Source organism: Polyodon spathula, chromosome 24 (genome assembly GCF_017654505.1).
Source record: "Polyodon spathula isolate WHYD16114869_AA chromosome 24, ASM1765450v1, whole genome shotgun sequence".
Classification (NCBI taxonomy): domain Eukaryota; kingdom Metazoa; phylum Chordata; class Actinopteri; order Acipenseriformes; family Polyodontidae; genus Polyodon; species Polyodon spathula.
This window is the reverse complement of record NC_054557.1, coordinates 1,980,103-2,008,091: the sequence shown is the minus strand read 5'-3', so window position 1 is coordinate 2,008,091 and position 27,989 is coordinate 1,980,103. Positions and strand designations below refer to the sequence as shown.

At 41.1% G+C, this 27,989-nt stretch overlaps 2 protein-coding genes across 4 annotated transcripts in view; one reads left to right on the top strand and one right to left on the bottom strand.

The window, feature by feature from the left end:
* Positions 1-24,569, top strand: part of LOC121299238 (neuroplastin-like) — an 82,814-nt gene extending 58,245 nt beyond the window's left edge. For 2 of the 3 annotated variants that reach the window (XM_041226892.1, XM_041226894.1), the window contains 5 exons: positions 249-382; positions 8,297-8,570; positions 22,407-22,428; positions 22,814-22,887; positions 23,554-24,569. In XM_041226892.1, the coding sequence (XP_041082826.1) occupies positions 249-382; positions 8,297-8,570; positions 22,407-22,428; positions 22,814-22,874 (491 nt within the window). In that variant the 3' untranslated portion in view covers positions 22,875-22,887; positions 23,554-24,569. The remainder of the gene's footprint in view (positions 1-248; positions 383-8,296; positions 8,571-22,406; positions 22,429-22,813; positions 22,888-23,553) is intronic. The other variant, XM_041226893.1, reaches the window with a different exon arrangement.
* The window catches only part of rec114 (REC114 meiotic recombination protein), a 47,711-nt gene continuing 42,148 nt past the window's right edge, over positions 22,427-27,989 (bottom strand). Inside the window, exons 5-6 of the mRNA XM_041227088.1 lie at positions 26,404-26,592; positions 22,427-22,507 (exon numbers count right to left, since the gene is read on the bottom strand). Of these exons, the coding sequence (XP_041083022.1) occupies positions 26,428-26,592 (165 nt within the window). The 3' untranslated portion in view covers positions 22,427-22,507; positions 26,404-26,427. The remainder of the gene's footprint in view (positions 22,508-26,403; positions 26,593-27,989) is intronic.

Below are 27,989 nucleotides of genomic sequence, written 5' to 3'. Positions count from 1 at the left end.
GTTTGCGTTGCAGTATGTCAAAATGAAAAAAAGATGTAACATTCAAATATCTTTAGCCACATGAAAAGGCTGGATGTACCAAAGAGAGATCACACATTCCTTAGTGTAAGCTAGTGTAACCCCTCACTGTCCTGCTGTTTGTTTGTGTGCAGTGTAAGCTAGTGTGACCCCCTCACCGTGTTGCTGTTTGTTTGTGTGCAATGTAAGCTAGTGTGACCCCTCACTGTGTTTCTGTTTGTGTTTTGAAGCCTCTCCAGACATCATCGGGCACAAGCGCAGTGAGAACCGTAATGAGGGGCAGACGGCCGTGATGTACTGCAAGTCTGTGGGATACCCTTACCCTGTCTGGTTGTGGCGCAAGAAGATAGATGGCTACTTTACGGTACGGAAGCCATTAGGGATACATTATATAATTTGTAGTTTTCCCCAACTTTTCTCAAGGTTATACTATCCATTTACCATAGTTTGCCATACCTCTCAGGGCTTTACCATGCTTTCACTGTGCTTTAGTACACTTTGCTATTCTGTTACTATGGGTAACTTTTATAAGTGACCTTAAGGTAGTCCAAGATTAGTTCTAGATTAGTTCTAATTGAGATCTGTAAGACTAGACATTAGTTCAACATGAAAAGAGATTACAATTAGAGGTAGTGGTCATTCAGAGACATTCAGCACAGAGACGTTCAGCACAGAGGCATTCAGCACAGAGACAGTCCACAAAAAGGAATCAAACCTTTCGGCAATACGAAGTCAAAAATAAATAAATAAGAGACATTAAGAGTTTAGAAATGTAATCTAGGCATGCTCTGTTTGTTCAAGTCAACAGTCCCCAAATTAGAACACTATTATGAAGATTCTAAAACCCAACAGACCCTGTCAATCATCAGTCTATAAACTTTGGTGTGCCCGTGGCTGTACACTTGTACAGTATAAGTGAAGGATATAAAACAGTAAAACAATGTAGAATAATGTTTTGTTGCTGACAGTGGTACTGGCACAGTTACGAACACAAAGAATTGTGAGATTACACAGAGAATTGTGAGGGCATGGAACCAACTTCCCAGTAATGTTGTTGAAGTTGACACCCTGGGATTCTTCAAGAAGCTGCTTGATGAGATTCTGGGATCAATAAGCTACTAACAATCAAAATAGCAAGATGGGCCGAATGGCCTCCTCTTGTTGGTAAACTTTCTTATGTTCTTAATGAATACTAACTAATAAAGTAAGGTCTGAAGTCTGTTGAACCGTAGACACTACTATCATATGACACTATCTGTTGTGATAATGATCTGCTGTAACTAGCCATTCACACCTATGCAAGTATAATGCCTACTCTGTGCAAAATTAGCACACACATTTAATGGGACCATTAAGGCTGCCTTCACACTGGGTTTGTTTCAAGCGGACTCGGTCTGGCTCGTTTAGTTTGAAACAATGTATCACACTTATTAGGGCAGGTTCACACCTAGTTCACTTGCAAGAGATTTGAATCGTGGTTCACTTACAAACAATTTTTTTTTTTTTTCAAGTTTGCTTTGGTTCGTTTCACACCAGAAAATTCAAGTGAACTTCAATGCAATACAGATGTGTTTGTTTGGTTCACTTGCAGCCTCATCCAGACTAAAGTTCTATTGGTTTCATATTGCACTTTCCAAACACACTCAACACTGTTGCTGATTGCGGAAGGACTCTCTGGAAAAACTTTTTCCATTATGCCTAACATGGAGAATACTTTACGCAATGTGGTTGTGCTGCTGTCCATGTCATTTTGGTTTATTTGGTGTTCACAATGTCAAATCACTGCCGAAGTAACGTATCAAGCTGAAAGAGCATGAAATAGTTATCAGAAAAATACTGTTATTTTGGAGGAAATGCCAAAGACAATGCCAAAGACATGATTAAGAAAAATATGGATAGTTAACTGTTCTTGATGAAAATAATAATAATAATAATAATAATAATAATAATAATAATATAATAATAATAATAATAGCTTGCTGTAAACGCGTGACTGGAGAAACAGGAGCTGGCTTACTAAACTCAGGCAGGGCAGCGCAAATGCAAGTGACTAATGTCAGTACAGGCAGTACCGCTTTGTCCTGGCACAATGTTTTCCCTGTGAGTGTACATTGCACAATTTATAATAAAGCCAGATGTATTACATTTGCTAACGTTAGGTATTTACAATAACCCTGGTTCCCTGAAAAGAGAATGACAACCATTACCGAATGGGAAAGAGCTCTCTGACCATCAATCTCTGGGCAAATATACAAAAGCTGCCCTATCAGGGCCCTGCTGTGAGGGGGAATTCCCTCCCACCTCTTGTTGAAGAGGAACATCCTCACAGTAGCACATTGCCATTTTCTTTCGAAAACAGAGGTGAGCTGGGGACACAACCTCAAAGTGGAATGGTTATCATTCTCTTTCAGGGAACCAGGGTTATGGTAATAACCTAACGTTCCCTTTCAATTGGAATGACAACCATTAACGAATGGGAAAGCTGTACGAAAGCTGTTGTGGCTACAGATTACCGACAGTAGAGCCCCACGGCGATAGCCTCAGAGCCCACATGACACCTAAGGGCATGCTGCCTGCAACACCCTAGAGCCTAGAGAGGGTCTCGTTTGGTTTGTAACATCAAAGCGGTAAAAACTTACAAATGTCTGACTACCTGTCCATATAGCAGCATTGCGTAACTCATCTAAGGAGGCGCCATGAAGGAAAGCCCATGAAGTTGCCTGGCTCCTGATAGAATGGGCCGTAATGTAAAATTTAGGCCTAACAAGTCCAGTGAAGCAATGCTCATGTAATCCAAAGTAACAAAAGAACAAAACCAAAATTACAGGATCCAAAGTATCAAAGGGAAGTAGAAAAAAAACAGCAAACAGAAAAGGAATAATCTCACCAACAAATAATGAAGTCCCGAATAGTGTCCTGTACTGATGATGATGGATGAAGGTTGATGGAAAAATAGCGATCGTAGAAAATGGTGAGTCTGTCGAGTAGTACCGGGTAGAGTGGTGAACAGCCGTTTGGAAAATATCAGGAGAATCAGGAACAAAATGTTGACTGAACACACTAACAAAAACAAACCCTAAACAGACCTTGAGCAGCAACTAAACTTAAACAAGTAACAGTGTAAACAAAAAAGAAAGGTTTAGACAAAGTACAATATTATGAAAAGAGTAAATGGATGCACCAGGATTTACCAAAAATAAAGTTAGTTGCACTGTAATTAAGTAATATGCTGTTATTTGTAAAATGGATTCCTCATGAGAAAAGGGAGTCCCCCCTGGCCTTGCCAGCCAGCTTTAATAACAGTGCTGGCTTCCAAGGAGTTCTGAGATTGGAGGAGTGGACATCTGAATGAGCCAATGGGGGGAGAGGATGAACAGAGGGTGACAGCAAGGAGCTATAGGAAATTGAGTTTTAACCTGGCCAGGCTACTGACCCTAATTAAAGGACTGGTGGGTGAAACTTACACCCACTTTATGGAGCAAGTGAATTGCTACAACCGTCCTATCCAAATAACAGTGTAGACCCTGAACTGGGCATAGCACGTGTTGTCTACGGTCCTCCTCTGACTCGTGTGGGGGAGGTCTTAAAGTTTCTAAAACTTTAGCGCAGGCCACCTTGATGGTTTATGTAGGCTATCACTGTGGTTTTGTTCATCCGGACCAGCACGTGTTTGTGCACTAACTGCTGGAGAAAATGAAATAACGGCAGGTAAGCTCTTGGGCATTTATTTGCGCTTGCTGCCAATGTCCCTTCCACTGACCTCTTATTCCTCTCCCATTCCAGACTGCTCCCCAGCCCAGACTGGAGGCATCTGTAGTGATGACTTCCCATCTATGAGGGGATCCGAGGGGAGACCCAAGGGGTAGATTGCCAGGATGGAGCCACCACTCCAGTGTGTTCCAGCATTGCCTGGACACTCGCACCAGCCGGTACCGATCTCGGACTGGGTGCACCTTGAGCGTATTTACCCAGGCTTGAACCGGGCGCATTCTCAGCAACTCTAGTGGAAGGATTCTCGAGGCAGCTGCCTTCAGCCTCAACAACCTTTGATATATTCTGACCTGTACGAAAGCGTCCTCTCTGAATAGGGAGAGTGTGGTCTCCAACGACCGAATCCTGTCTTCCGACAGTGAGGCAAGCGTGCTCACAGAGTTCAGTTGGATCCCCAGGAACACTGTGGACTGAGACGGTACGAAGTTGCTCTACTGTTGATGTACTGAGAGCCTTAACTTCGTCACATGATCTATGACCTGTTTTTGTGCATTTCTGCATTGCTTTTGAATGTGCTCAGACTAGCCAATCGTACAGATAATTCAGGATCCGAATACCCCGCAGCCTGAGTGGAACCAGCGCAGATATTTTCTGTGCGCGGGACGGATCGGGACAGGAAAGTAGTCTTGCAGGTCGATCGACGTGAACCAGTCGCCCAGTTGGACGGACTGGAGGATACGCTGTGCTGCCAACATGTTGAACATCGTCTGTTTGAGGAACAAGTTGAGGACCCTGAGGTCCATAATTGGTCTGAAACCGCTGTCTCTTTTGGGCACCAAGAAGTTCCTGGTGTGAAAGCTACTGAGGGTATCGCTTGGGCTTACCAAGTGTACAGCATTCTTCCTTTGAAGATTGGCGATCTCCTGTTGAACAAATATCACCATCGCTGGTTCGACGGTGGTGGGGAGCACACCCTTGAAGGGTGGCGGACCTACAGTTGCTCTCAAAAGTATTCACCCCCCTTGGACATTTCCACATTTTATTGTGTTAAAACATGGAGTTTTTGCCACTGATCAACACAAAAGTCCATAATGTCAAAGTGAAAAATAAAACCTACAAATTGTTCTAAATTAATTACAAATACAAAACAGAAAATAATTGATTGCATAAGTATTCACTCACTTGAGTCAATATTGGGTAGAGGCACCTTTGGCAGCAATTACAGCCAAGAGTCTATTTGGATAAATCTCTACCAGCTTTGCACATCTGGACACTGCAATTTCCACATATTCTCAATTGGATTGAGGTCCGGGCTTTGACTGGGCCACTCCAGGACATTGACCTTTTTGTTTTTAAGCCACTCCAGTGTGGCGTTGGCTGTATGTTTGGGGTCATTGTCCTGCTGGAAGATGAATCTTCTCCCAAGTCCCAGGTCTCTTGCAGACTTCAGCAGGTTTTCCTCCAGGATTTCTCTGTACTTTGCTGCATCCATTTTGCACTTTAATTTAGAACAATTTGTAGATTTTATTTTTCACTTTGACATTATGGACTTTTTGTGTTGATCAGTGGCAAAAACTCCTAATTAAATCCATTTTGATTCCATGTTGTAACACAATAAAATGTGGAAAAGTCCAAGGGGGGTGAATACTTTTGAGAGCCCCTGTATACGGAATTATAGAGTGTATCCGTGTCTCATTGTCAATAGCACCCAGGAGTCCTGGGTGCTGCCTTGCTATGGGTCATTGCCATTGGTCAGTCTGGTTGTGGGGGGGTTTGGTGGCAGCCAGGGCCCCTCAGGGGTGGTCTCCCTTGGGCTTGGGAGGGGTCAGGTCTTTCTTAGGCCCTGGCCTCGGTCTCCAGCTGGAGAACTGGTTACCCCAGGCCTGCAGTGGTCCCCTGCTGCTCTGCCTCTGCCTGCTTGTCTATTCTGGGATGGAGGGTGATGATCAGACCCTTTCACCCCAGCAGGCTGCCCAACCCACCTTGGACGCTGACAGTAAGTCGGAAGGCACGAAAACTTGTGTTCTCCGTGGACTTGTGGGACCTCTCAAGGGTCACATCAATGGTCGCCCCAAAAGTCTGCCCCAGTGTAATGGGGGCATCCAGTAGCGTCACCTTCTCAGTCTCCACGACCTTGTCTTGTGTCAGTCACAACCGCCGGCAGGTGGCCAACAGCACCGCCAGCGACTTCCTTGTTGCCTGACCTAACTCCCCTATTAGGTCGCTCATCGTCTTAGCTACCGCCTGGAGCTCCCCCGTGTGCACTTCTGTAGCTCTCTCCTGCAGCCTCTCTTCCAACTGGTTCTGGTAGAGCACCAGTATGGCCATGGCATTTGCTGCAGTAAAAAGCTGGAGGCTGAGGCTGTAGACGGTGGGTTGCTCCAGGAGGAGCGCACTAATTCCAGGAAGTCCTGGCATAGAGGAAGGGCAAGCTGTGGGTGCCTGTTCTGTTGGTGTAAGCGATTTCCCTTTCCCTCTTTTACTGCCGGCCATGGAATGTCTGCATGCTGCATTAGGTCCCGGAACTCTTCCCTCTGCGACATGTGTGGCTAGGGTATTAAGGAGCCTCCCACTGTGGCCTGCCCAATGGAGGTGGCTGGGTCCGAGACATCCGGACCCAATTGATTGGACCGACATGGTTTCGCAGATGAACTGTTGCGCTAGGTGCCAATAGTAGCGTGGTTGGTGCCAGGCTGTAGACGCTTTTGAGCGATTCACCGGAGCTGAATTAATCGGTGCCAGGATCGGCGTCGAAAATAGCGTGATCGGTGCCGAGAGGTCGGTGCCGAGTCAATCGGCACTGAGGTGGGTGCTGATGTGAAGCGCGGTCGGTGCCAGGCTGTAGACAGCCTCGAAGCTATTCCCCGGTGCCAAATCAATCGGTACTGGGATCGGCGTCGAAAAAGAGCTATGTCGTCGCAGAGAGGTCGGTGCCGAGTCAATCGGTGCCGAGGTCGATGCCGACCTGTAGTGCGGTCAGTGCCGGTCTGTATGCGGTGCCGAAGATGTTTACACCGGTGCCGAGTCAATTGGGACCAGGTAGGCACTGTTTTCTCAACCTAGCGATCGGCAGGAAAAACTACGGTCAATGCCGGGGTATGCAGCTGATTCAGTCGCCATGGTCGCCGAGGGCAAGCGCAGCTGTGCTAGGAAAGCCCGAGGATTGAGCGGAGCGCTAGGTCTGAGCTTTTTTTTTTTTTTCCATTGGTCACTGTGACCGATTAAATCGGTGTAGAAGACGACGCCGCAGGCCCGCGGGGTCTCCTTACAGCACCACACAGCTCTCTACACAGTGTATCAACTACACGAGGCCTCGTGTAGGGAAAGAGCAATGGTCGCTCGCTAATCCTTTAAGAGAGGTCGAAACTAGCTCTAGTCAGAAAACTGACACAAGAATAAAGCAAGAGCACTCTTAGACATGCTCGAAGCGCGATTTTGCCGTGGAAATGTATTTTTAATTGCCGAATAAAACCAACAAATCAGCCAATTTCGGTTCAAGTAAGCAAAACGCAATCTGACCTGTCTCAGTGAGATGAGAGAGAAAATGGCAGTGTGCTACTGTGAGGACTTCCCTCTTCAACAGGAGGTGGGAGGGACTTCCTCCTCACAGCAGGGCCCTGACAGGGCAGCTTTTTTATATATGCTCAGTGATTGAAGGTCAGACAGGCTCTTCCCATCGGTAATGGTTGTCATTCGAATTGAAAAGGAACCGGGTATTCCATGCAAATAACGTCTTTCTCGCCACTGTGAAGCTGTAGCACAAATCTGGTATGGATACCTCCTGTTACTACCCCAGATAACAAAGGATGATAAAAATAAAAAAAAAACCTGCACTGTCACCTGATACTATTGCAGGTCTTGTGAGGAAGGGTCTGCGTGATTTAATGACAGCTTTATTTGCGTTGTGTGATTTTAAGGCAGACTCAATTGTGCTGTGTCATGAATAAAATGGGCAACAATATTTTACTTTAAAAGTAATGAATAAACCAAGAATTACAAGAAGTGTAATGAATAGAAACTGCACTTCCAATGGAAATGTTCAATTCAACTTCTGGAATTATTTTTTTAATTAATGCATTTTTAAAAAAAGATGTTTTAAGGTACTACCTTTTCTAAGGCCAGGCAGAGGTGGAAGGATATTTAATAAAAAATACTTTTTTATTAATTAAAACTTGTTTTTATGTGTTTGCCTCGTGACTTATTACGCACGCGGGGCGTGTGGATATTAGAGTATATTCAGCAGCTGCATGACATGTTTAGTGCGTACGCCACCAGCCAAACGGACCGAAACCACTTCTTTATGTGTTCTCGGTACAGTTCGTTTCCCAAGCATACCGAATGTGGACTAAACCCTATAAGCAGACCCTGTGTGAAGAGATCCTTCACACTGTATTAACCAAAACTAATTTCATAATTAAAGACACTGAGAAATAATTTCAGTAGAAATATTTGTCATTTAGTTTATTACATTTTTGTTTTTGTGTTTCTAAATTCAGCTCTATTGAGTGTTTAATAGTTCACAATAAGAAGCTGTTTTGAAATGCTTTCCCCACATTTCCATTGAAAGGACATCAACAACTCAACGGGCCGCTACTTCATTGTGAGCAAGGACAACTACACAGAGCTGTCCATCGTCAGCCTGAAGATCAGCGAGGATCCTGGGGAGTACTGTTGCAATGCCAGCAACATCATCGGCAACAAGTCCATCATCACCATTCTTCGGGTGCGCAGCCACCTGGCGCCGCTCTGGCCCTTTGTGGGAGTGCTGGTGGAGATCTTCCTGCTGGTGGTCATCATAGTGGTGTACGAGAAACGCAAGCGGCCTGACGAGGTGCCCGACGGTAAGTGACCCCCAGTCAAGAACTGTGAGCAGATTAGACAGGCTTTCTGGAAACACTGCTTCTCAATACAAGCTCCCAGAAAAGTCCAGGATGCTGGTTCAAGGTGACTGTATGATGATTGTATACTTACTGTGACCTTCAGCTGGTATTTAATGGGAACACTGTTGGTTGTTATTTTTCTTCATTTGGGGTTGAAATGAAAATGCTAGTTTCCCACAGTCTTCCCTAGTAAAGGCACTACTGTGTGATATAGGTTGAATCCTGGTCCTGCTGAGTTACTAATCCACACGGGACTCGCAGACAGGGAGTGGTGCATTTTTCAATTTTGCAGAGACTAAAACTAAAATCGTCTGGGATTGCTTCACCACGCCACACCACGGCCTCCACAATAGCCAGCAACCAGACAAGGCCAGGCAGAGCCTTCAGTAGCTTGGGAGCATCAGTTGCTTTGGTTCAGCGGGTGAAAAGAAATGGTTTGAGTTGACAAGGGGAACCAAGCTCACCTGTTGATCTTCAGTCCTCCTGTTCAGTTAGTGGGCTGCTGCAACAAAGACAACATTCGAATTGGACATTTTAAATTGGAAAGCAAAAATGCATGATTAGGAACTTTAAGACCAAACAAAATCCTGGATTGTTTGGTGAAAAAACGGTGCGATTGTTTGGATTATAAACGATAGTTGCATACATCAAGGTTAATTTCATTAGAGGATTCACCCCCCTTGGACGTTTTCACAGTTTGTTGTATTACAACCTGAAATCTTGATGCATTTAAATTGTTTTTTTTTCCTTTGATTTACTACTCAACACTTTGAAGAGGCAAGATAATTTTTATTGTTAAACAACAGTTAATGAAAAACAAAAAAAAAACTGAAATGTCTTGGTTAGATAAGTATTCACCCCCGAGTCAATACTTACTGGAACCACCTTTGGCAGCAGTTACAGCTGTGAGTTTTTGGGGTAAGCCTCTACCAGGTTTTCACATCTTGATCGTGCAATATTCGCCTATTCTTCTTGGCAAAATTGTTCAAGCTCTGTCAAGTTGGATGGGGATCATTGGTGAACAGCAATCTTAAAGTCTTACCACAGATTCTCATTTGGATTCAAGTCTGGGCTTTGACTGGGCCACGTTCAATTTCTTGTTTTTAAGTTTTGGGTTTACGCCAAATAGTTAAAGAGTCTTCCACATGCCTTTTTGCAAATTCCAAGCGGGATTTTACATGGGCTTTTTTCAGAAATGGCTTCCTTCTTGCCACTCTTCCATACAGGCCAGATTTGTGGAGTACCTCAGCTATTGTTGACACATGGACAGTTTCTCCCATCTCAGCCATGGAACGCTTTCAGAGTAGGTCTTTCAGAGTTGTCATAGGCCTCTTGGTGGCTTCTCTCACCAATTCCCTTCTTACCCAGCTGCTCAGTTTGGGAGGAAGGCCAGCTCTAAGCAGATTCTAGTTGGTGCAGTATACCTTCCACTTCTTAATGATCTATTTGACTGTGCTCCAAGGGATATTCAATGCCTTTGAAATCTTTTTATACCTCTCCCATAATCTGTGCCTTTCCACAACTTTATCCTGGAGTTGTTTTGAAAGCTCCTTGGTCTTCATGGTAGTATCATTGCTTTGAATGCACTACCCAACTGTGGGACCTTACGAAGACAGGTGTATTTAATCTGAAATCATGTGAACCACTTTTATTGCACACAGAAGGACTCCATTTAACCTATTGTGTGAATTCTGAAGGCAGTTGGTTACACCTGAGCTTATTTAGGAGTGTCATAGCAAAGGGGGCGAATACTTATCTAATGAAGACTTTTCAGGTTTATTTTTAATTGATTTGTTTTTTTCACACACACACACACATCCCACACACAATTTTTTCACACATTTTTTTTTTTCACACATTAAAGTGTTGAGTAGGTTGTGTAAATCAAAGGAAAAAAATCCTATCTAAATGCATCAAGATTGTAGGTTGTAACACAACAAACTGTGAAAACGTCCAACGGGGGTGAATACCTCCTATAGGCACTGTAAATACTGAAAACTCAAATAATTGTATTGTTTCTTAAACTGCTATCAGATTGCTGAGGGATTATAAAGAACTGTACACCAATTAGCTGGCATCTTTTTTTTAAAACATATTTATTAGTTGTATCTTTTTTAGTGACCAGTGTTTAGATCTAGGTGTTTTTTCTTTCTGGGTTGCTCCAAACCGCATGTCTCTGGCTCAGCCCCCTGCTGTGGAGACAGAGGAAGGCTTGATTTAAGTTATTGTGAGTTCTAGAAAAATGCTAAATTTTTTTGCGGCTTACCCTTTATTTAAACACTGATTTTGTATAACTCATAAAAAGATTGAGCAAGTCGCTAAAATATAGAATTGCAAAAACTGCATTGGTATATACAAAAAAATTACAAATTTTAAAAACAGTACATTTTTAAATACACAAGCTAACTTTGTGAACATGTCCCCTTTGAGTATTGATTGTCATCCATTTGTAATGTAACATACATTACAGCTTTTGCATTCCTGTCTGATCCTAGAACCTTTTTAATTGATATACAAGTGTATGTTCAAGTGTATGGAAACACCCAGTGATTTATAGCAAGGCTAGGGGTGTGGATTGTATTACTCAGTTTCCTCACTCGGACCCCTAATTAAATACCCTGGTATCTCTGAATAGATAATCATCTCCTCTTTAAAAACATGCTCAATAATTTAATGAGCGAGACATCTCACAAGTGGAATGCTATCCCAAAATGTTCTTCTTTTTCTAGGAAAGTAGTACAACTGGAGATGGGAAGTTTTGTTTATAACCAGTTCAGTGGTATCCTAAATGATTAATCTACTGACAATGCTGAATGTCTGGGTGGAGCACTTGTTCTCTATTTTACCCCAAAAATGATTTTTCTGAGTGAGGAATGCCAAGACAGGTACAATATTTGATGTAGTATTGTATTGGCAGTCCTTAACCAGAAAACTCTTTTTGAGTAAAATGAAGAGAACATGTCATGTCATATATATATATAATCTCACACACACACACACACACACACAGTTTATCCGCACGCTTGGGGAGACATAGGTCCACAGATGTGTGAAATCCATGGACAAATGACGTGTTGTTGTGTATGACTGGAATGCATGAATAAAATACAGAAAATAGTATTGTAAATCAAATTAGTGTTTACTGAAGATACAATATATTACAAAGACAGAAAAATGTTTTAAAATGAGTTTACTTTGACAGTGTTACTCCTAGCCACTGTGAGGCCAACGACAACTTTGAAAGACCTACAGAGTTTAATGGCTGAGATGGGAGAAAATGTGCATCAGTCAACAATATCCAGAACACTTCAAAAAAGTAGCCTGTATGGCAGGGTGGCAAGAAGGGGAAGCCATTACTAAAAATAAACCATCGCAAAGCCTGCATGGAGTTTGCAACAAAGCACTAGAGTGATCCAGCAAAAATGTGGCAAAAGGTGGATTCTGCATTTTTATACATTCCACCTTTCTATTATGCACTGTACACACATCTTAACCAGGTTTAGTGTGATTACTGTTAAAGGGTTTCCCTGCTGATCATTTTACACATTTCACCTTTGCATTTTATCAAGTTCTGAAGGCTACACACATCTTAACTGGATATACAGTTATTACTGTCCAAGGCTCCAAGTTTTTCCCTGCAGGGCATTTTTACACATATCAATTTATATTGTCATTTTATCATGTTTATCGCGTCTTTACCGGATTAGTGTGATCCCCGTCCCTGCTTCTCTCTGCTAAGCTAAGCAATCTGTCGCCTGTATTTCGTCACCTTGAGCATCATACATGCCTCAGAGTGGTCCGTTATTAGACAGCTGCAAAAGGGGCTGAGCACTGACTTCATTTGGGAAAATATCTGCTCACAGAGATAGGTTGATCCGAATGCTGTCATCAAAGCAAATGCAGTGTTCTTCAGGCAGATTAACTTATCTGGCAGCGATGTCCAACAGGTTAGAATGGAGGCTGTGTGATCCCTCTCAGTCGTTTACGCAGCCTCCGCAGCTCTGTGAACTTGGACTTCCATAATGATGAGTTCTTTAACTCAATCAGCTGCATTTCAAAGTCATCAACACCCAGCCACTGAAACACAGATAAATCCAACTCGCTCTCGTCATAGCTGTCGGGTTTGATCAAAAAAGAAATCATAGGTCCATATCGCTGGAAATCTTGAAATCTGTGAGAGAACTTGGCCTCCAGCCCCTGCATGTATATTCAAATGTCAATGGCACTGCATTGACAGCTCCCTCAGGTGCTTGAAGTAGCGAAAAGTGGCATTAGCAGCGTCCCTTGAATAGATGGATAGTTTAGCAACAAATGCCTTCCATGTCTCATATAGGTCCAATACAGTTTGGCCCGCGCCCTGCAGGCGTAGGTTGAGTTCGTTAAGGTGGCCTGTGATGTCTGTTAGAAACATGAGTTTAACAAGCCATTTCTCGTCATCCAGCTCTGGGTAGTTTTACCCCTTCTCTGTGAGAAAGGTCTTGATTGCATCAAAACAGTTCACAAACCTCTTCAACATCTTCCTGCAACTTATCCACCTAACACTGCTGTGAAGAAGGATATTGTGTGCACTGTCCATCTCCTCCAGCAGGGATTGAAACTGTCTATGTGTCAAAGAGCAAGCAACGAGGAAATTGACTATTTTCACCACGGTAGCCATCACAGTGTTAAAGATTTTCTTGGTGAATGATGCAGTGGAATTTCAGGACGGGGTGTCCTATTTTATCTTCAATAATCTTAGCAAACCCCTTCTGTTTTCAACCATTGCAGGAGCGCAATCTGTTGTTACAGTGAATATTTTACCAATGTCAATCCCTCCCTCCTCAAAATGTTCAACAAATGTGGCAGTGTCCTCTCCCCTCATAGTTCCATGCATATGCTTTAAGCAACAGTTCCTCTCTTACCGTCTTCGAGTCACAGTATCTTGCAACAACTGCCAGGCGTGCAACGTCATTAATGTCGGTACTCTCATCAAGGGCCACGCTAAACACCCCAGCATCTTTAAGTGACACTGTTTTTTGCTTGCTTACATTCTCTGCTGTTTCAGTAATGCGCCTTTCAACACTCCTGGCAGATGTTGGCATGTCTTTGATCTTAGAGATGATTGTGTCCTTGTTCGGTAAACCGTCAAACAAAACCTCCGAACTACTGAGGAAAGCCTCCTTAATAAATTCCCCATCAGTCAATGGTTTTCAATGTTTAGCAATGCACTCAGCAACTTTATAACTTCCCTCTGTAGCTTGATTTTTGCTGACGCTCAGATTCTTAATTACACTGCTTTGTTTTCCGTACCTAGCCACGGCCCTCTTGTCTGCTTCGTCCTTGAAGTTTTTCTCATATCTCGTTTCGAAATGTCGGCGTACACTTGATGCTCTGCAAACAATGCTGTCACAGCAGAAAGCACAGACAGCGTGGTCCTTTTGTAAAATAAATCCTAACTTGTTTGTCCAAGAGGGGTTGAATGAATGTATATCCAACTTCGCTTTCTTAGCAGATGCCATGGTCCCTTACAGATAATCACATCTGGGAAAATATACCGTGGGAAAATGAGTTGAACTTGGTGATGCTACAGATGCCGCTGCACCAGTGGGTGCAGCCTATTGGCTAATTGTGATTGACAGCTTGGAGCTCGATCATGCATCTATTCCCGCTGTAAAGTTTTTTTTTTTTTTTTTTTTTTTTACAATTGTGCTCATTTTTCATTCCACATGCCAAGGATAACCACCCCACATGCCAACTCTGACAGTTTTGCAAGAAAATTGCTGAAATAAATTATTGTAGACATCTATTTCTTGTAACTTTCTTTTCCAAGAGCAAAACTTTTGCTACAAAATATTTTTTCCTGTAATTATTTGTTTTCAACTTTCTAGAAATAATAAATTTCCATTGTGGTATCTAAACTTTTGACTACAACTCTGTGTGTGTGTGTCTGTGTGTGTGTGTGTGTGTGTCTGTCTCTGTCTGTCTGTCTGTCTGTCTGTCTATACAGTGGCTCTCAAATGTATTCACCCCCCCTTGGACTTTTCCATTTTATTGTGTTACAACATGGAATCAAAATTGATTTAATTGGGAGTTTTTGCCCCTGATCAACACAAAAAAAGTCCATAATGTCAAAGTGAAAATTAAAATCTACAAATTGTTCTAAATTAATTACAAATACAAAACAGAAAATAATTGATGGCATAAGTATTCACCCCCTTGAGTCAATATTTGGTAGAGGCACCTTTGGCAGCAATTACAGCCATGAGTCTATTTGGATAAGTCTCTACCAGCTTTGCACATCTAGACACTACAAGTTTTGCCCATTCTTCTTTGCAAAATTGCTCAAGCTCCGTCAAGTTGGATGGGGACCTTTGGTGAACAGCAATTTTCAACTCTTTCCACATATTCTTAATTGGATTGAGGTCCGGGCTTTGACTGGGCCACTCCAGGACTTTGACCTTTTTGTTTTTAAGCCACTCCAGTGTGGCTCTGGCTGTACGTTTGGGGTCATTGTCCTGCTGGAAGATGAATCTTATCCCAAGTCCCAGTTCTCTTGCAGACTTCAGCAGGTTTTCCTCCAGGATTTCTCTGTACCTTCCTGCATCCATTTTGCTATCTTCACAAGTTTTCCAGGCCCTGACACAGAGAGGCATACCCATAGCATGCTGCTGCCACCACCATGCTTCACGGTAGGGATGGTGTTCTCAGGATGATGTGCAGTGTTAGGCTTGAGCCAAACATAGCGCTTAGCATTGAGGCGAAAAAGCTCTATTTCGGTCTCATCAGACCATAGAATCTTCTTCCACTTGGTCTTAGAGTCTCCCACATGCCTTCTAGCCAACTCTAGCCGAGATTTGGTGTGTATTTCTTTTTGCCACTCTCCCATAGGCCACTTTTGTGAAGCACCCGGGCTACTGTTGGCATATGCACAGTGTCTCCCAGCTCAGCCGTGGAAGCCTGTAACTCCTTTAGATTTGCCATAGGCCTCTTGGTGGCCTCCCTGACTAGTGCCCTTCTCGCCTGGATACAGTTTTTGAGGACGGCCTGTTCTAGACAGATTCACAGTTGTGCCATATTCTCTCCATTTCTCAATAATGGACTTTACTGTGCTCCGGGGGATATTCAATGCCTTGGAAATGTTCTTATATCCTACCCGATTGGTGCTTTTGAAGAACCTTATTCCGGATTTGCTTTGAATGTTCCTTCGTCTTCATGATGTAGTTTTTGTTAGGAAATGTACTAACCAACTGTGGGACCTCCCAGAGACAGGTGTATTTAACCTGAAATCATGTGAAACACCTTAATTGCACACAGGTGGACTCCATTCAACTGATTGTGTGACTATAATACTATTATAAGACAATTGGTTGCACCAGAGCTTATTTAGGTGTGTCATAGCAAAGGGGGTGAATACTTGTGCAATCAATTGTTTTCTGTTTTATATTTGTAATTAATTTAGAACAATTTGTAGATTTTATTTTTCACTTTGACATTATGGACTTTTTTGTGTTGATCAGTGGCAAAAAACTCCTAATTAAATCCATTTTGATTCCATGTTGTAACACAATAAAATGTGGAAAAGTCCAAGGAGGGTGAATACTTTTGAGAACCACTATCTATCTATCTATCTATCTATCTATCTATCTATCTATCTATCTATATATATATATATATATATATATATATACATACACACACACAGTACTGTGCAAAAGTTTTAGGCAGGTGTGAAAAAATGCTGTAAAGTAAGAATGCTTTCAAAAATAGACATGTTAATAGTTTATATTTATCAATTAACTAAATGCAAAGTGAGTGAACAGAAGAAAAATCTAAATCAAATCCATATTTGGTGTGACCACCCTTTGCCTTCAAAACAGCATCAATTCTTCTAGGTACACTTGCACAAAGTCAGGGATTTTGTAGGCATATAGTCAGGTGTATGATTAAACAATTATACCAAACAGGTGCTAATGATCATCAATTCAATATGTAGGTTGAAACACAATCATTAACTGAAACAGAAACAGCTGTGTAGGAGGAATAAAACTGGGTGAGGAACAGCCAAACTCAGCTAACAAGGTGAGGTTGCTGAAGACAGTTTACTGTCAAAAGTCATACACCATGGCAAGACTGAGCACAGCAACAAGACACAAGGTAGTTATACTGCATCAGCAAGGTCTCTCCCAGGCAGAAATTTCAAGGCAGACAGGGGTTTCCAGATGTGCTGTCCAAGCTCTTTTGAAGAAGCACAAAGAAACGGGCAATGTTGAGGACCGTAGACGCAGTGGTCGGCCAAGGAAACTTACTGCAGCAGATGAAAGACACATCATGCTTACTTCCCTTCGCAATTGGAAGATGTCCAGCAATGCCATCAGCTCAGAATTGGCAGAAAACAGTGGGACCCTGGTACACCCATCTACTGTCCGGAGAAGTCTGGTCAGAAGTGGCCTTCATGGAAGACTTGCGGCCAAAAAGCCATACCTCCGATGTGGAAACAAGGCCAAGCGACTCAACTATGCACGAAAACACAGGAACTGGGGTGCAGAAAAATGGCAGCAGGTGCTCTGGACTGATGAGTCAAAATTTGAAATATTTGGCTGTAGCAGAAGGCAGTTTGTTCGTCGAAGGGCTGGAGAGCGATACACGAATGAGTGTCTGCAGGCAACAGTGAAGTATGGTGGAGGTTCCTTGCAAGTTTGGGGCTGCATTTCTGAAAATGGAGTTGGGGATTTGGTCGGACTTAATGGTCTCCTCAATGCTGAGAAGTACAGGCGGATACTTATCCATCATGCAATACCATCAGGGAGGCATCTGATTGGCCCCACATTTATTCTGCAGCATGACAACGACCCCAAACATACAGCGAAAGTCAATAAGAACTATCTTCAGCGTAAAGAAGAACAAGGAGTCCTGGAAGTGATGGTATGGCCCCCACAGAGCCCTGATCTCAACATCATCGAGTCTGCCTGGGATTACATGAAGAGAGAGAAGCAGCTGAGGTTGCCTAAATCCACAGAAGAACTGTGGTTAGTTCTCCAAGATGTTTGGGCCAACCTACCTGCTGAGTTCCTTCAAAAACTGTGTGCAAGTGTACCTAGAAGAATTGATGCTGTTTTGAAGGCAAAGGGTGGTCACACCAAATATTGATTTGATGTAGATTTTCCTTCTGTTCACTCACTTTGCATTTAGTTAATTGATAAATATAAACCATTAACATGTCTATTTTTGAAAGGATTCTTACTTTACAGCATTTTTTCACACCTGCCTACAACTTTTGCATAAAAAACTGTTAAAATACACAAGGCCCCTTTCACAAAGCTCCTCAACAATGTTCCAGTGGATTTAATGAAATGTTCTCAACTTTGTGAATGTGCCTCTTGATTCAAAGTAGAAAATGAATCGCCATCTTAATGCCAGTCGCTTATATTGCTTCCCATCCCTGACATCAAGTCTTTATTTGAACCTAACCCTTCATTTCTGTCTCTTACCTTTTTTTAAGTTACTCTTATTCTTCAGTAAACATGTTCATTATTTTTAACCACCCAACTGGTTCATCTTGTGGAAATAAAGCAATCATTGAATGTGCTTGGGAAGTTATTTGTTTATTGTGTAGTCTTTTTAGGATTTTTAAGGTGTTCCATTTAAATACTGGAATATAAGAACTAATTTAAATACTGCTGCCCTTAATTGTAGCTAACAAATAATTATATAAATCTAACCTGTTGTGCACTTAGTCACTATGTAGGTCTCAAATGTCTAGTTATAGTAAACACGTTTTTTATTTAAAAACATTTCTGGTAGTACACTTGGTTAAAGAAATCTGTTTGCATGCCATGTTCTCTGTTAGTGTTGCACTTGCTTGGTCAATTCACCTAAAAGGTGAACCCCTTTAATGGCTTCTTTCCAGTCATTAATCAACCGCTTCCCCTATTAACTGACAGATATCTTGAGAAGACAGCATAGAAACTGCAAACTTTCTTTAAGCAAAAGTAGTACCAGATATAGTTTTTAAAATTAAACTACATGTTTACTATCATGTGTTTCATTCAAAACTGCACATCTCCTCAAGGACTAGAGCATGAGTTCCAGCATTGCTGCTGAGGGGAGCCTACAGCAACTTGTCATACATGAAAGAGATTCTATCAATTTGACCAGTTTCATAAATAAGAAAGGTACATTTCCCAGACAGGTACTTTTAATGCAGTTCTGAAATCAAGGCTCATCCGTTACCTTGACTCCTGTATGGAGGGTTGAGTAGACTTCAGTCTCCACTTAAGCTGTAGTGAACCAGTACTTGGGACTTGTCTGATCCAAAGCATTCAGGAGGTACAGCCTCCGACTGGTAACAGGTTCAAGTGTTCATTGACTTGGTTTGAAATTATCAGTTCAATTATTTTTTTTAATTGACCTAATTAAGAAGTGATGTGGTGTCAACAAAAGGAGAGCTCTCTCTAACCCTAGTGGACAGCAGAGGAACAACAACCATCAGAGATACAGGTAACATTCTGGTATGATCAAATGGACTGGATTAAAAAGTAGCAGGGTTCTGAACAATATAGTGTTATACATCCCCATGTGTTATTACAACTGTTTAAATAACAGACATGTCATTTTTCTTTTCATTAACATCATGACAACTTTTTATACATATAACTTATTAATATTTTATTACTTGAACTCTGCAACAGTTTAAGAGCTGAAAACAATTAAAAAGGTCTAATTAAGCAAATTATTATTTCAATTAAGGGTCTAGTTAAGTAATTGAGCACTCAGTTGGAATGAAAATCAGCAGACACAGGGGGTCCCCAGGAATGGGGTTGAAAAAAAAAAAAAAAACAAAGAAAAAGACTGTGCTCTGGCTTTTCTGTTCTGTACTATCATCATGGATCATTATTGCTGTGTTACCTATTTGACAATGTGGGCAATAATCCTGACACTACCAGTGCAGAGTGGACATTTTGAAAAGTGCATTGAAACAGGACTTTAAAGTTTTAAGTGTAAAATATTGTCAGGATGTTAATGAAAAGAAAAATTACAGGAATGCCCCGCAACACATGGGGACGTGCAACGCTATTTTTCTCTGAACCATGCTACTTACTTTTTAAAGTTATGCATAATTCTTGGTTGAAGTTTGTTTAACAGGCTATACCTACCTTCCCTGTTATCTCTGTGGCATTAAATGGATATTTTTTAGCCAACGTGTTCCTCTTCCTTGCATCAATTCAGAAATGGGACACAAACTAGTGAAATTAGTTTTACAAGTCTGCACTAAACACCAGCCCTTGGGGGAATAGAGATTTAGATTTTTTTTTTATTGATCTTGGTCGGTTACTATGACTTCTTTTTTTTTTTCCCCTCTAAAATTGCATCATAACCTAAAAATTGGTGGTAAGTGAGAGAACTGCATGCCTCCAGAGTTTGTTTCTGTCAGCTTCAGTCTCTTTACAGTCCATCACACACACACTCTTTTTTTTTTCTTCTTCACATTTTTTCCTCCATTCACATTCAATACTGGTTTTGGACACAACCCTCCATTTTTAATTCTCAATTTACTGTCAACTCCCCCCCCCCCCCCCCCCCCCCCCCCCCCCCCCCCCCCTTTTCTGTTTTGTTTTTTGACTGTAGTACTCCTTTCCGTTCCCTCCTCAGTTAGGATTTTGTTTGTTTTGTTCTTCAAACCTGTGTGACTCTGTACTGGGGATTGTAAGGGAGCATCCACACACAGTAAGCTAACAGAGGTTTTCAGTTACATTGCCCATCATCCTGCATTCTTAGAAATGGGTGCCGCCTTCTGAAGAGCACACAGTAAGAATGCCAAGGCAAGAAGCCAGACTTGCATAGTTAAATCGTAAATCACATTCCAAAAAAAAAAAAAAAGATTTTAAAGACACATTTTCAGGCATGGACTGACTGAACATTTGTTCTAAACTTGTGATTTAAAGACACATAACAATTAACACATTATGCCCATTATATTTGATTGCTATTTTACTAACTTTACTAATTTGCTAGAGTGTTAATGTTAAAAAGAAATAACTCAAGGTTTGTGAAATTCATTATTTTTGGGGGGGAAAGTGAAAATGTATAAAGAAATGAACCCATGTCTGAAATGTGTTTTTCACACACCGTGCACTTTAACCTTTGTGGACGCCCCCCCCCCCCCCCCCCCCCCCCCCCCCCCCCCCCCCAAAAAAGTGATGAATAGCCTTAGATTCCCTTTATCTGCTACACGGATAGTAAGAAGCAGCATGCAGACACACTTTTATTGCAGGTATGTCCCTGCCTTGTAGGCTTTCTGCATAAACATAAACTAGGTGTGCATACTTATCCCAATCTCCTCACTTTACAATAAACATGTGAAAACTGTAGGAAAGCTCTTGTGTTGGGTCATAACTAAAAAAAAAATTGGAGAGCTCTCCACTTAAATAGATGATTAGTTCCAGTCTGGAAATTTAACTTTCCTTAAGAAATTGGGCTCCAGGTTTGTATTTAAATCAATCTATCAATATATCAATCTCTCTCTCTCGTTTATACTGTAGGTTCTCTCTCTCGTCATATTCCTAGTTTGTTGTCTGAATGATTTCTGTACTTTATTTCTGTTGATACTGTGACACTACCAGTGGCTAAATCCCCACTTCATATCCACTGGTTTGCTGTTGCCAAGTTGTTGGTTTGTGATCCAAACTATACTGTTTCTTTTTTTTTTTTTTCTCTATGATTATTTTTTTGTTTCATTTTTGTTTCTTCTTCCAGTCACTGATTTGTGCTGACCATGCCTTTGCCTCTCCCTTGCCTCGGGTGCAGGTGGAGTAAGCACATCTTCTGGAGGCACCTTGTTCCTGTGTCCGTGCTCATGCAAACGGCCACACTGTTCTATACTGTAAACTCAAAAACTGCACTATGTATGCCTGACACTGTGGAATCCTGCTGAAGGCTTCCCTGAGGGGGCTAACAACTCAACCTATAATTTTGTTATTGTGTTCTTGGTACAAAGACAAGCTATACCAAATACCTATTAATTTCCATTTGATTAGGTTATTAGAACAACAGAAGAGTGAATTTTATTACAAAATGTACAAGCCAACAAATCTGGATTGAAAAAAAAAGTCATAAGTTAGGTCTATTTTAAAGTCATCATTTAATAATAGCAACGTACATTTTTTTAAGCAAATGTTTTTGTAACCTATGTATGTTCTACAATAACTATTAAAAACACAGTTGCCATTAGCAGTATTTAGATAACAAGAAATATATGTCAAAGTATAAACCCATGACAGATGCAATGACACTAACAAAACCCAGCTATCAGTTGATTGCTTTTGAGAATAACTTGCAAATGAAATAGACGCAGTTAATACAAACCAAAAGTATAGCATGTCTTAATGAGACCCCACACCCCAACAACCTTAATTCTTCATATTTCTTTTACTATAAGGGTGAAAAAAGCTAGTCAGCAGTATTCCACACTTGAGATGTTGGTTTAAGTCTTGTCATAGATCTACTCTAAAATGAGTGAACCACTGGAACTTGGGGGACAAACTGAACAATATTTGAAACAACAAAGAAATAGAAAGAAAGCTTAAATCTGTCCACACCAGTTGCAGTATTTCATGTAGAACATCTTAAAGTGTTATATTAATCATGTAACAGCATTTTTTTAAACTATGAAACTAACTCCATGCGAAAAAAAAAAAAAACCCCAATGAGAAATGCTCAGCAATCCAGACAGCAGAGAGCTGTCTGCACTGGTCCTGCAGCGATGTCTAACTCACTTCTCTCTTCTCTGTGCCCCTCGCCGGAATTCCTTCTGTTCTGCAGACGATGATCCAGTTCGACCAATGTAAGTGTTGTACATAGACTCCAGGTTTGCTGAGTTTGTCAAATACATAGCAATACCTCTAGTGAGGTTGGATGATTTTCTGTAGAAAACAAAAGGGACAGATTCTCAAGGCCTTTTACTCCAGATTGTCATTATTGTATACATTGTACAAATACATGCTGCTGAAAATGCAGTTAATCCTTTGGTTTCACAAGCCCATGCGCCTGTCTCAGTATAATCGTACAGAATGAAAAAACAAGATGTGGCGGCTATGATTTCAACACCCTCTTGTGGTTTGTTTGTTTTAAGAACAGAATGAGCAGCTGCATGATTCTGAGAATCCCTCTCTTCCATCTGATTTATTCTGCTAGACTAAACGTTGCTACATTCTCTTTTATTACACCAGGAAAACCAATTCCACCAACAACCACAAGAATAAGAACCTGCGCCAGAGGAACACTAATTGAGCTGATCAGACCTGTGAGTACCGAGTCAGGGGAAGAGGACCTTTAGCTTCTGTGAGAAATTTAGCTTCTGTGACGGGTGCTGAACTAGATCCAGGAAAACCTTTACTGTCACCTGAACAAAGCACTCACCTGCACTAACCAGCCCTGAACAAGATCCAGGAAAACCTTTACTGTCACCTGAACAAAGCACTCACCTGTACTAACCAGACACACAACTTATGAAAGACTGTTCAGTGAACAGCACCTTGAATAAGGAATAAGCATTAATGTTCAGTCCTGTTGCTGACCCCCAGTTAATTACACTGTATAAGGGTCATAAATGCAAGATGTCAGCTTCGGAGATTAGCAGCATCCCATGTCAATTCAGAAAAGCAATGACCCTTTTTAGAGAGAAATGGTGAAAATAAAGAAATTGTTAAAAGTAGCTAATACTGAAGGTAACATGTAGGCTTTCAGTGAAGACTCCCTGAGATTTACCTTCCAGCAACCAATTCAACAGACAAGCACACAGGGAAATGGGCGTACTTCCAAGTGCCATTTTATGATAAATAGGCTAGGGCATAACTGCTATGTTGTGTAAATTGCTATGTACTGTATATGGATTCTAAATCTTGCATGAAGACCATTGGAATATTATCTCAAAAAGATGATGCGTCTGTTTTTCTCTCCCCTTGTGAAGGATTACGTTATCTGACCATCAGAGGATATCTGAGGCTGCAGCTTCTGTGATTTTTATATGGAAGACACAACTTTCACTATTTGAGTAAAACAAAATGGATCAAAACGGTTGTCTTAAGCATGTCTTATTCAGTCTTAAATGAAGTTGCAGGAGCATATGATAACAAAATCCATTCTGAAGATGTACTGAATTTTATGCTGTGTGTGCTGTTGATGTTGCTTTTTATTTGACAAAAATAACTTTGATTGGTATTTATCACGTGTAGTCTAATACTGCATGCAATATTAACAATTTCTTGTAATAATATTCAAACTGACCAGTTTTTATTTTTATTCGGTTTTGCATCCAAAGGGAGTATGTGTTTGTATCTTATTACTGATACTTAATTTTACCAACTGAAACCTGCTAACGTAGTTCATACAAGATCACACTTAATTTGTTTTAATAGCATCTACAGCAGCTCAATGCACTGTGCTAATTACACTTGCATTATTACGAACAAATTAGTTTTAAATGTAATTATTATACCCAAGGGCTTGACCTAAGTTTAAGTCTATGTAATGATAAAAAAGAAGCTAGTATTAGAATGTTATCAATTACTGAAAAAGCAATTTAGCGATGAATTTCTTTGTAAATATTAGCCTTTTTTCATAGCAAACCTAATCTTGTATACAGAACTATTATTGTCTGGTTACTAAAGGTTCATTTTATAATGTACTCCTTTAATTTATTTGACCTTGTTACATTTCATGTATAGCATGGCTATATCCTATGCAATATTTACTGTTCTTCATCTAACCGTCATAATTTCTTGCTCTAAATGAAAGGTGGGATCACTCATTTTACAAAGCTAATATTATGTAATGCACTGCTGTAGATGCATTAACTTTCTGTAGTAGCTCTTGTGTAAAAGTGTTGCAGTGCAATTGGACCTTAACGGGAAGGGAGGGGAGTTCAGGCAGCTGTATGAAATGTGGATCCAATCATTTAAAAAAAAAATAAAGTCTTCTAAACAACATGGTTTACTGCTTGTTGATTTCTATATGAAACTGCTGAAATGGCTTACATAAACAGTAATACAGTGCCACCCCGTTATAACGTGGTTATCGGGGTCTATAATTGGAGACCGTGTGTAAAAGGGTGGCTTGCAGTGGTGACGTCACTCCAGAAACAGAGACTCAACTCCAGAAATAGTAGGGCGTAAACAATAGATTTAAACAAAACAAACACTAAACAAAAGGACAAGGCAAGCTTACCGCTTTACTGCGTACACACACACACATGCACGGTCTCTAGACCAGCCATGTAACAGTACATATCCTGGGTCGTTACAATATATGCAACATAATAGAAACTGCTATTCCACCAGTTAAGTTTACACCACTCTTACTTAAATTGTATATTTTTTATAATATATACTGTAAATACATAACACAGCATCCAAGGATGTTTCTACACACTTGTATTGTTTTGTACTTGTTTTGTAACATTAAACAGTTTCACTTTTAGAAAAAAAATTAATACAGTGCAAGCACCAGAGTTTTATAAGATGTCCCAGTTTCAACGTAAATGGGTTTAAATAAGGTAATGTACAACAACAATAAAACCCAACGTTTGTGAGTCAAATTGCACTATGGTTGAAATTGGAGCCACGACCTTACAGTGTTATAACCCATTCCGCACGGAATAACGGGTCACATTATAACGGGGTAGCAGTGTACCTTGTTTCCACAACCCTGTTGCTACGCTGTGCTGGCCTTGCACTTTCTTCCCAACTTGCCAGTATCGGATACCCAAGGAACCTGTAATCCAGGGTGCAATAAATCATGTGGCAATAATGTACCTGGTTTGAACAGTAACAATGCCAGCTCAGCATGGTGTTACATCGGTAAGGGATCTGTGGGTTAAACGCTAGGCAGAGAAGGGCAGTGTCATGTTTACAGGTACGGTAGGACCCCTCTCCGAGCAGCAGTGAATTATAGTACCTAGTCCGAACCAGTTAACCCTTACAAAAATCACAGCCTCTCTTTTCCACAAAGTAATCCCCAATTCTGGAGAGCTGCTGTACAATTAGATTGCTTTTCTCACTCAAGGGTGAATCTCTCTTGTGCTATAGCAGTTATTAACAGCGACAAAGGGTAAAGAGCTCAAGCCCATTCAATTTACTAAAACCTTTTTGAATCATTGTTGGTTCCAAAACAGAGGCTGCTTATTTAAGCTAAAAATGATGTTAAATCCTAGGACCCTACAAGCAGATTTTACAGGGGCCAATCTAATTTTTTTAATTCATTAGGGAAATATAGTAAAGCCTCAGGCAAGGGGAACAAAAGGTTCTGCATTAGGAAATTGTTTTACTAGCAAATTCAGGTATTCATTTAAAATGGGGTCCTGCCGATACTAGTAAATTAAGATTAAAATATGGATAACCTGGGTTTTAAAATGGAGTGTTTTAATCTGATTTATAATACAGAAGATGAATCTAGGTTGTGAGGTCTGCCAGCTATACTCATTGGAAATGCACACCGAGAAACTGGCTGTAGCAAAAAAGGTGTTAGGACTGTGGTACCCTAGGGCCAAATGTGACCCCATAATGATCCTGCTCATGACCCTACATACAATAATAATAATAATAATAATAATAATAATAATAATAAATAATAATAATCTTTACTTTTATATAGCGCCTTTCATAGTGGGCCACCCGGAGCACAAGAGGTGCTCAGGGTCTTGCTCAGGGTAACACTTATGAATCACAAATATTCCATCCAGGATTCAAATCTATTATTCAGTGGCTCAAGTGGACTGGTCTGAGCACCACTGGACGTCACTACATGTAGCAGTGGAACAAACCTGCAGGAGTCTGCTCCAGGCCCCTCACTCCTTTGCTATCTTGCGGAGCTCCTTCTCCACCTGCTCCACAAAGGCTGGAAAGCTCTGATCCAGGAGGCACAGCCGGAGGAATGGGCCCAGGTCCTCGCTCGGGAGGATGGAGTGCCGATAGGCCAGCGGCAGGGAGAGCTTCGACTCTCCCAGCAAGGACTGCAAACACAAAAAGGAAACCATGCATCTCAGCTACTTTTATAATATTAATTTAAACTGAGCCTTTCCAAAGGAATAAGGGATATGAAAATGGAAAAAGGACAAGAAGTTCCTAGTTTTAAAAACTTGATAACTTTGTTTTTAAAAACAGAAACCCATTACATTACCTTTGCTGTGTCCCGTATTATCCACATTGCAGCATATATTTTTAAATCACATATCAGGAACAATAAATCAACTGGGCAATGTACTCCTTGGGAGCGTTCTCCAGGAGAAAAATACAATATTCTAAGGATCAGTGTATCCACATTACGCTCCCTCTTGAAACAATGCTTTTCTGTTCCCACATCAGCCACTCATTTCAATCAGAGCACCAGCAGTGTGGCAGCAGGAAGAAGGATCTGGATACACTGCGATGTTTACAAGAAAAAGTCTCTCCTGACAAAAGTTCCTGAGTAAAAGTTGAAAAACAGTAAATACATACTTAAATATAGTTATGATGTGTGAATAGCAAAAGTAATGTGTTTCTGTAAACACTGTATGGGGTTCTGTAACACTTCAATGTTCAAAAGAGTTCTGCAAAATTAACTGGGAACCACTGATCTTGACATTCACACTTTATGTCCATGAAAACTGAGACATTACACTGTGTAACAATTTTTTTTTTTTTTTTTTTTTTCTGAGTATTAAGTGTTATTTCCTAATTGCTTATGCCTCAAAAGTATAGAAAATGGCAATTATTCCCCACAAACTTTGCTTTTGTGACCAGGACAGTGATATTTTGAAATTTACCTATTTTCCAGAACAATCCAGAAAGATTTAGTGCTGAGTAAACTTGGAGTAACTTCTAGAACTTTCCAGTAATATAAATAGTAGTATAAATACAGGGGCTTTAATCCCACCAGTTCAGTTTAGTTCCAGCTGCCTAAGTGGATACATATCTGCATTTTTCTGAGATGGCATCAAGAGGCTGCAATGGTGGCATTCCTGATGGGTCTCCATGGCGGTTTTACCAAGTTTCCCTGCTATCTTTGCCTTTGGGACAGCAGGGACACCAAGGCGCACTACCACAGGCGGGACTGGCCACAGCAGACCAAGTTCTCTGTGGGGAGGAACGTCAAGTGAGAGCCACTGGTTGACCCCCGGAAGGTGCTGATGCCACCACTGCACATCAAATTGGGCCTTATGAAACAATTTGTCAGAGCTCTAGATAAGGAGTCGACAGCCTTCAAGTACCTTCAAGACTTCTTCCCTAAGCTGTCTGAGGCAAAGGTCAAAGCCGGTGTCTTCATCGGACCACAGATAAAGAAGATCCTGGAGTGCAATGAATTCCCCAAGAAGCTCACTAGTAAGGAGAAAGCGGCTTGGAACAGCTTTGTCGCAGTGGTTCAGGGCTT